The following is a 9,773-nucleotide window of genomic DNA, read 5'->3' as shown; positions in this document are numbered from 1 at the left end:
GAATAAAAGCAAATAAATAAATAAATAAATAAAACAGAAGAAAAAAGACTCCCACAAATGTCATTTGATCGCCTCCCCAGCTCTTTGACAAGGCCTCTAATTACCACGCTCAATGCCATGAGAGGAAACCTCAAGGGTCAGTCATTAGGATGACTAGGTCTGCTTCTTTTGCACCAAACGTCACAAAATACAGTGTGCTCTGGGTGCCTGGGCTGCTCTGGGATCAGCCCCATGTAATAATAGCACAGGGCTGAAGTCTTAGTGCTCTAGCGACAAAAGTGACAGGATCTCAAGTTTAAAGCCAGCTTGGGCTATACTGGAAGACAAGGTCTCAAAATACCAAGACTTGGGAACATAGCTTAGTGGTATGGCACTCGCCTGCCATGCACAAGTCTCTGGGTTTGATCCTTAGTGTGGAAAAGAAAAGATTTCAAGGGAGGCCTTCGAAGGGTGTCCTCTGCAGAGAGGGTTGTAATGACAGGGGCTGTGTAGGTATCTGGGTTTGTTTTTACCGCGTGGGCAGTGGCACCTTAAACAGAGCAGCAAAGAGGAAGAAGCGGGGAGTCTCTGCTCAGATGAGGTCAGGAGGCTAATGCTCCCCACGCCAGGGTTGTGCTGCCTCTGCTGTGTTCTGATCTTATCCTCATCTTCCCTAACTTGCAGGCTCCGTTTAGGAGAAGAGACTCAGTTAAATTCAGACATCTCTGGGAGCGGTTTCCTCTCTGGGTTGCTGAAAGTGTTTGTTGAAAGCACACAAGCCACACTCAACTGTTCCCCACACAATACCACAGTGAGGCTCCACAAACAGCCTTCTTGCCAGCAGTGACCTGGCTGGACACCAGCGTGTCTTGGTCTAGGGACCAGAGACAACTTCAAAACCCCCAGTAAGCCGAGCCCTTCATTAGTGCATACTGGCTTTGTGGACCACAGTTCCAGTAAGCGGCCTGGAAAATCTGGCCTCTAAGTATTAGCAAACTCACCAAAACACTACTGCAGAAACAAAACCCTGACATGTACACACAGCAAGTGTGGAGGGAGGACCCTGCACCATGGGTATCTCTCCTGTATCCACACACTGCTGTAGTGTGAAGGACCTGGTACCATGAGCATCTCTCCTGCATCTGCACACTGTTGTAATGTGAAGGACCTTGTACCATGGGCATCTCTCCTGCATCCACATACTACTGTCGTGTAGAGGATGCTGTACCATGGGCATCTCTCCTGCATCTGCACACTGCCATTTTTCTCTGCTCGATGTGTGTGTTCAGCCGCACTTGCACGTGTCTGCACGTGTTGAAGGCCAGAGGTCTTCAGTGTCCTCCTCCTAGGACAGTGTCGGGATACAGCCCTCTCTGACATAGGTAACCTGCAAAGGACAGCACAAAGGGGCAGCCTGCTCTTTGATATGCTGATAGCTGAAGAACCTTGACTTCAGCTTGGTTTCCTGCTTTCCCATTCCCAGTCCCCCACCAGATGCATGCTGGGAACCCCCATAACAATGTAGTCCGTGCAAGAGCTGCTTCCATCCACCCACAGCCCCTCGGCCAGGTCGTTAACAGCATGAGTTGGTAGCAGTGCTTGGGTGACTTTGACATATGGGGCTGACAGCGGCGATGTTGACAAAGGCACTTCTGTTAAATTTCCAACTGCACGCTTTGTCCTGACTATATCAAATGTGCACCCGCTTGGGACAGTAAGGTGCGAGAAGAAAACACCCAAGACATTTTAGAGCTAAATCCTGCCATGGGTCTGATGAGAAGTAAAACATCTGTGGCTTTTTTTTTTTTTTTTTTTGAGTAATGTTTATTCGATTGGGAAGGCTGCTGGGGCTGAAGTAAGTGGTTTAGGAATGATTCAAAGCGGCTTTCACCAGAGCACAACTGTGTTTAAAGTGTGTTTACACTTGATGTTTGCTTTGTTCTCGAGCGCTTTGTGTAACGAGCCACGTGAATCTAAAGTCACAGCCATCAGATAAATCCCTGCGTGTGGGAGAGAGCAGAGCAGGAGCCACGGTGACCTGCAGGCTTGGCGGCTGTGCGTGGCTCAGCACTCAGCAAAGGTTCCAGCTCCTCGTATTGATGCATAATAAGCCGCATTGCTAAACATTGATGGTTTTCTAATGGGAACTTAAAAGGCCTTCTTATATAACAAACCAAAGGCATTTCAAACATTAACTTCAAAAAGAAAATTGAACTTATTGAACACTTTTGTTTGCTTGAGGGGAAAGAAATAAAGGGAAACGTCAATTGTCCCCCAAACAACACATTTCTAGCCTCAGAGCTTTCTGAAATTCAGGAAGCCAAACACAGTATTTTGAAGTTCTTTCTAGTCTGTTTTCTACCTATATGGGTTTCCAAAAGATAGAGGTAGGGGCTAGAGACGGAGCCTGGTGGGAGAGCAGGTATACGTGTGAAGCCTTAGGTTCTGGTTCCCCGTAGGGTAAGCAATGCGCTGTGCACACTGCGTGTACCTCTTCCCACTTCAGGTATGGCTTTTCCATCGTATTAGTCATTAGCCTTGCGGAGCAGTGTGTCGCAGAAATACTTGGGCCGAGTCTGTCCCTGCTAGCCATGTTGCTCTTACCCTGCATAGGGGAGCCGGAGGCTGGCCATTATGGAGAGATTGACACACCCAGCCCCTTCTGAGTGCCTGTGTGTCCAAAGATAATATGACTTGCTTTGTTTTTGCTTTTTGTTGGTTCATTTAGACAAGGTATTACTCTAGGCTTGCCTCAAACTCAAGGCCATCCTCCTGCCTCTGTCTCCTGAATGCTGAGGCTACAGGTGAGTCATCATGCCTGAGTTGGTACGACGACTTTCATCCCTCTACAGGCGGTGCTCAGTGATCTGAGAGTCAAGTGCCCGGGAAACATTTTTTTTTAAAGAAAACAAAACCAAGTTTAAAAGGAAATGAACTGACAGTCTCTGGAAACCAATAGCAGTGTGAGGCCAGGTTTTGTTTTGTTTAGAAAAAGAGAAAGGAAGGTCCTGGGACCCTGCTCCAATCTAGTACCGGGGGTCCCTGGGACTACAACTCTTTATCTGAGCCTGTAAGCCCCAGCTGAGCCTGTTTCCACACGCACGGCACCGCACCGCACCGCACCGTACCGCACCACACCACACATCACTGGTCAAACAAACCCCACCGCTTGAGGCAGCCTGAAGGACGCCTACTTCCCACAGCCAGGATGCTCAAGGGCACAGGAACCCCTCAGGGGGACTGAAGAAGAAGCTCTTTGTGGATAAACTGAAAAGCCCGGAGGAGAAGTAAAAACACAAGGCGCCATGCATAATTTCCCCCAAAGACTTCTAGATCTCCTTTGAGGAGATTAGTCCAACTCTGGACCGGTTCCCAAGGAGGGTGCCAAAGACAGCAAACTCTGACAGAGATGAAGCTCACCAAGACCCCAGGCTCTCTCCATCTGAGATGTCAAAGTCCTCAACCGGGCCTGCTGCGCTTCCAACTTCACAAATATTTGTCTTTACTTTCTAGAAAGTTTGACACATGGAGAAATATGTATCTCTATATGTTAAACTAATTAATCGTCTTTTCCAACTTGTATGACCAAAGGCTTCATGAGACATGAGGCTTGCACGTGAATTCTGCGTTCAAAGGCCCTTTCACGCTACCTAAGTTTAGCTAGAACCCTAAAGGCAAAACATCCCAAAGCCTGGGGATTATATTGACATCAAACCCACCACATTAAGTATGCGGGGGAGGGAAGGACCTTAGCACTTTCCAGCTCTAACCTGGGTTCTGCTGATGCTATTTGTTTAATAACTGTGACACATGAGCTTGCCTGCTAAAACAAAGGGTTGAGCAGGACCAGGTCCTTGGGTTTTAATTGGCAACAGGACGCATCACGTGCAGATGCCTAAGGAGGGACCACTGGTAGCTCCCGTATGGCAGAGTCTTAGAGTCTACGGTTTGTTTTGCTGTTGTTTGTTTGCTTAGAAGTTCTGTCCCTTCAAATGAAGAATACGAAGTAATTGTATTTTCGTAAAGGAAATAAGAAGGTGGAGTGCAAAAGTTCCAGAACCCTCCTGGCGGGATCTTATCAAAGGATGCAGACACTCGCAATTTGTTTGGAAGGAAGTTTAGCTACAGAAAGAAGCAAGAGGGCAGATACCATGGATTGGAAACTTTAACAAGGATTCCAGCAAGGCTGTGCCAATAGATGCCAGGGGGACATGCACCTCCATCCCCCTTCCTGGCCCATTGCTTTTCCTGTGCAGTGAAGCCCAGCTGCAAGCCCTGCTAGGATAGCAGATCATACCTCACCCCTGGCTGGCTGACCCCATCCCTTGCCTGTGGTGTTTGTTCATCTACTTTGCTTAGCATTAAGACAGTGAGCAGCCACCAGGCAGGCTGGGAACACAATAAATGCTCTTGTTTCCAGGGGGAGAAACACACAAAGCTAATGGTCAAAAGGACTAACGTTAACACAAAGACCTAAGTGTCTCCTGTATTGGTCAGGAAATACTGACCAAGGACAAGTACAATGAGTTCTCTTTCCTCACTGACTTGATAGGTAAGAGAAACAAAAACAGGAATGGGCAGGAAGTGCGGGGAATATGTTATGGAGGGCAAGGGTATTCTAGGAGGAACTTGTGAAAAGCAGACAGCCCTGTGTGATCCTATCAGGGCCAGAGTAGCATAGCTGAGGATTAGCACCTGGACAGCCCAGTGAAGCCAGGTCTCCTGCACGGAGCACCAGAGAGGAAGGATGCAAATGAACAGGGCGTGGCAATGCAAAGCGTCTGTCTCCTGGGGGATGCAAAGCAGAGGTCAGTGAGGTGCTCTATTCTACTAGGGTCTGGACGCGAGCACACACTAGGAGCCCTGTGGCAAAGACGGGTTCTCTGAAAGGCCTGCTGCCACTTGGCATGTCACTCACAGTGCGGTTCGTAGGGAGGAGGCGGGTCTCCGCAGGGCACACACTCCATGTCTTGAAACCCAACAAGTTTGGTCTTCCGGTAAAATCTAGAAGAGGAAGGCGAGAGTCCTGGTTAGTGCTGACATCTAAGCTCGCTGAGTTTCACGTCATCGGTCACCAGCAGCCTCCAGAACCGGCACTTGGTGAAGTGAGGCACCCAAAGGCTGGGCAGGTGGTGGACACTGCACAGACTGGTTCCCTACACAGAACATCCCCACTAGGGTGGAATGCTGGAGAGGGGGTGTGAAGCCAGTGGGCTCTGGCAATTCTGTTGTAACCTAAACCACAAACACCTTTTAAATAAAGCACTAGATTTAGCATTTGAAACATAAAGCATCAACAATATAGCTAATGAGCAGCATCAAATTAAAAATTAGCGGGCGTGGCTCGTCTCTTAAAGGGACAGAGTGGACCATTACAATTATGATTACGGAAATGAAACTACAAGGACAAACTTACAACCACCGCTGTGAAGGTGATGCTACAACTAGACAAACAGCAAAGAGTATTATCCATAATTAAACCAAAGTCTTCATGTGATTAATTTGTTTGTTTGTTTTGCTTTTTGAGACAGGGTTTCTATGTGTAGACCCAGCGGCTGTCCTGGAACTCACTCTGTAGACCAGTCTGGCCTCGAACTCACAGAGATCCGCCTGCCTCTGCCTCCCGAGTACAGGGATTAAAGGTGTGCACCACCATGCCTGGCTAAAACTGGTTTTAAATGCTTAAACTCTTAAATAATCAAATGAATGCTAATTGATGTGGAAATCTGTCATTTTTGTTTGGAAAGTAGGGGAAAGATTAGTGCGTACACACAAACGCACACAGGGTGAGGGCTGTAGGGGTCAACACTGACAGATAAGAAAGAGGGCCTGTACTATCCCTAGAAATAAATAAAACTGAAAACGCTCAAGAGAGAAAAGAAAACAAGTTTTAAGGTCTCCCAAACTGTATTCATGTATTCACGTCCTATCTCTAAACCTCTAGTGTCTGAGTCCCGGCTTTTTTAAAGTTACAATCAATGTCTTGGCCGGCAATTTAGTGATTATACTGTGTGTTGGCATCTGACCTTGAGTTTACTGTGCACTGTGAGCAGGTTGGTAATCCTGGAAACGTGACAACAGCTGGAAAAGGTCTCAGCTGAGCTTGCCATGTGGTGGCATGTCTGAAAACCAGGAGGACTGAGGCCAGCCAGAGCTATGCAGGGAGACCCCTCAACACAAAACAGCACCCAGAATTCCTAGATTCTTTGGTAAGCCACTGAGAAAATAGCAGCTGACCGAGCTCTGGATGTTTCTGCCTAACTGTCTAACAGCGCTGGTGCCTCCTCTGGCCCTGCCTGTGAACTGTGCCCATGCCACCCCTTCCTGGCTAGTCTTTACTCAGTATTACAGGTCATTCAAACATGGCGGGACTTCTCCACCTCCAGCCTCCCAAGCATGGTTTTCAAATACATAATCTATTTGAATAAATTATTTTGGTAATTGGGCTTTTTTAATTTATCTATTTATTTGCTTATTAAGGAAAACAGACATCAAAACAGTCATACAGCGAGGGGAATTTCTTATTTTTTAAATGTTAAATAATGTCTACATTCAATTCCAATACTTGATCTATCTCTATTTTTAAGTGGCTTTAGAAAAGGTATTTTTGTGCCTTTAGTGTCTGCTGTTGAGTGTCGGGTATTACTTTTTCATTTTTTTACACAATTTTTTTCTGTACTAAAAAACTACTATAGATTTTGCCAATAATAGATGAAATTATATTTGGTAATTTCCTGGATGGAGGTATAAAAAAAATCACAATATTTATTTATTTATTTATTTATTTTTGGTTTTTGAGACATGGTTTCTCTGTATAGCCCAGGCTGTCCTGGAACTCAGAGATCCACCTGCCTCTACTTTCCAAGTGGTGGGATTAAAGGCATGCTCCACCACCCCGGATATACGTTCCAGTCTCTAACAAGATACGCTTAAATAAGAAATCTCCCTTCACCCTTGGTGGTTTTGTTCTGAGACAGGGTTCCACTAGGTAGACCAGACTGGCCTCAAACTCACGATCCTCTTGGCTCTGCCTCCTGAATGCTGAAAAGAAAGACGTGGGCCACCACATTTGGCATCTGTTGCCTTTATTTAAAAACCTTTGTATGCATCCTTCTGCTGTGGCAAACCACACAGCAGCAGGTTTCCCGTCATAAGCAGTCAGGTGTGCGCTTGAACCGTGCTGCCTGCAGGCACTTGTGAAGCCGAGCGCCAGGCTCCCTCAGCTTCCCCGGCTAAGGCTCTGGTCCTGTCGGCCCCTACTTCAGGCTCAGTAGCTCCCCAATTGCTCTTCCTTCTGTTTCTGTAAAGGTGACAACTCCACACACCTCATCTGAATGGCAATCACAGCATGGCAACCACAGCATCGCCAGCTTGTGATTGGCCTATTCCATAGCATGTCATCCATACTGGAGCAAGAGATGAGACTAATGTCTTTCACAAGGCCAAGCAAGGGCTGACTTCTAGGCTCCCCTTGGGTTCCTTTGGCCTGTTTATCGCTCTTTGTGCCAATACATACTTTTGGCTATTGTAGCTTAGTGCTGTGCTTCAAAAAGAGGGAATATGAGTTCTCCAATCTCCTCTTTGTAAATTTTATATGTGCGTAAGTGAGTAACTTCATGAGAATCTGGTAGGAAAGCACTAGATCAGATATTAATTGAACATATTTTCATAGTCAAATCAGAGTAGAAGTTTGACCAATGGCTGAATGCAGCCGGGATTTGATCCAGTTCATCCAGTTTTAGATTTGTTCGCATTATAAGTGGCACAGTTTCCTACCGCATCATCCATGGTCCTGTTGAGGTCAAAGGTCAACCTCCAGTGTTGTTCCTTCCACTCTGGGTTTTTTGAGACAGTTTCTCGCACTAGCCTGGAACTCATCACACAGTTTTCATCGAGCTAGGATTAGACACACACACACACACACACACACACACACACACACACACACACGGGTTGGCTTTTTGACTGTGGGTTCTGTAGATGGAACTCTGGTCTCCGAGTCTCCATGGCCAATACCCCTTGCTAATTAGGTACATGTTTCATCACTGAGCCACCTTGCCATCTCTTCGTTTGTACCACAGTCTGGGACACAGAAACATTGGAAACTGCATTTCCTGTCCAAGTGAGGTAGGAAATACATTTTTTTTTTTAATGAAACAAATGAAAGGGAACACAGGCATCCATTATATAAAAGGTTTGGCTAAACTGGCTTCGGAAGCTCGATGGTAAATCTGTTCCTGGCTTTCGGACAGACAATATGAAAAGACAAAAGAAACCCATACTGACCTTCGCTTACTCGCTGTGGGATGAAGAGCGTCATGTAAACACATTGTACGGATGTGAAACTCACTGACAGCGTTGTGAGGAGACAGTTCTAACTGAACTCACTCCAAGCTAGACTGGCTAGCCTGGCGGACATGTTTGAAAACGTCATCCTAAGAAACCCTGTGGTGGACCGGCACTTTCCCACCAGCGAGAGCTCTGCCACCAAGCAGAGCTATGGTGCAGTCGGCTCTGGTTTTACAGCGCCCTGGCTTGAGACCTCTGAGCCACCGTCCAGCCAAGGTTCGACTCTGCCGCACACAGAATGGACGATGGATGCAGGATGCCTCGGAGACAGCTTTGTTCAGATTGGCACTCCAGATTCAGGCTGACTGGCCAGGGCACAGTGTACCTTGTCAGCAGTCCACAGTGACCCCATATTTGAAACTGCACAAATGTCAGTGACAGGGTGAAGTGTTAGCCTCCGCGCCCAGACCTCATCAGCAATGTCACAGTCGCCTACAGACAGGATCTGAGCAATAGGGGAGGAGGACAGGAAATGTGCAAGCCAGTCTGGGAAGCTCTCAAGAGTTAGGAGCTGATAGAAAACTTGAGCATAGAAGGGGCATGGGATAAAGAATGGACAGATGAATGGAACCCTTTCCTGCAAGACTTCCTCATTCAATGGGCACCTACCTAAACAAGAGGAGCAGCGCCGGGGGAACAGCCCTGCCCCTCCACTCACCAGCTAGGAGACTCCAGGCATCAGCCATCTCTCTCAGGACCAGTTTCCTTCTTTGTAAGGAGTGGACAATGCTCCTCCTGAGTTTGCAGCATGGTTTGGTGACAGTGCAACCCCCAGGAAGTGTCCAGCTAGTAGTAAGAGCTCATTAAAATGACATGGCCAGCAGAAGCATTGAAGAGCTAGAGAGGGCAGGTTGTGCCTTCAGACCTGGGTTCTAATTCCCCACTGAAGAGAAAGGACAGGTCACGAGAGGCCCGCTGCCACTCTGATGTAAACAACCTTTTCTAGTTTGCACTCTACTGCTACAATAAATACCATGAGCAAAAAAGCCTCTTGGGGAGGAAAGAGTTTATTTCAGCTTATAGCTACAGTCTACCACTGAGGGAAACCAAGGCAGGAGCCTGCAGGCAGCAGCTGATGCAGAAGCCACAGAGGGGTGTTGCTTATTGGTCCTCTTTTTGTGATGTGCACAGCTTGAACTTTATACACCCCAACCATCTGCATAGGGGTGGTACCCACTGTGGGATGGGCTCCCATATCAATCATTTAATGAATAAAATGCCCCACAGACCTGCCTACAGGCCAATCTGATGGAAGCATCATCTCAGTTAAGGTTCCTCTTCCCAGATAACATTCTAGCTTATGTCCAATTGTGGGGAAAAAAAAAAACAAAACATAATGCCCACCTTACTAGACCTGGATGGAGGTGGGCGGTCCTTGGACTTCCCACAGGTCAGGGAACCCTGATTGCTCTTGGAGCTGATGAGGGAGGGGGACTTGATCGGGG

General features: G+C 47.2%; 1 protein-coding gene across 3 annotated transcripts in view; it reads right to left on the bottom strand.

Annotated features, from left to right (window-relative positions):
• Nucleotides 1-9,773, bottom strand: part of Tnfrsf19 (TNF receptor superfamily member 19) — an 88,605-nt gene that overhangs the window by 34,235 nt on the left and 44,597 nt on the right. For all 3 annotated transcript variants that reach the window (XM_005355399.2, XM_013349238.2, XM_013349239.2), the window contains exon 5: nt 4,898-4,983. In XM_005355399.2, the coding sequence (XP_005355456.1) occupies nt 4,898-4,983 (86 nt within the window). The remainder of the gene's footprint in view (nt 1-4,897; nt 4,984-9,773) is intronic.

This window comes from Microtus ochrogaster, chromosome 17 (genome assembly GCF_000317375.1).
Source record: "Microtus ochrogaster isolate Prairie Vole_2 chromosome 17, MicOch1.0, whole genome shotgun sequence".
NCBI classification, from domain to species: Eukaryota; Metazoa; Chordata; class Mammalia; order Rodentia; family Cricetidae; genus Microtus; species Microtus ochrogaster.
Note: the sequence above shows the minus strand (reverse complement) of the source record. Positions and strands in the feature narration are given on the sequence as shown.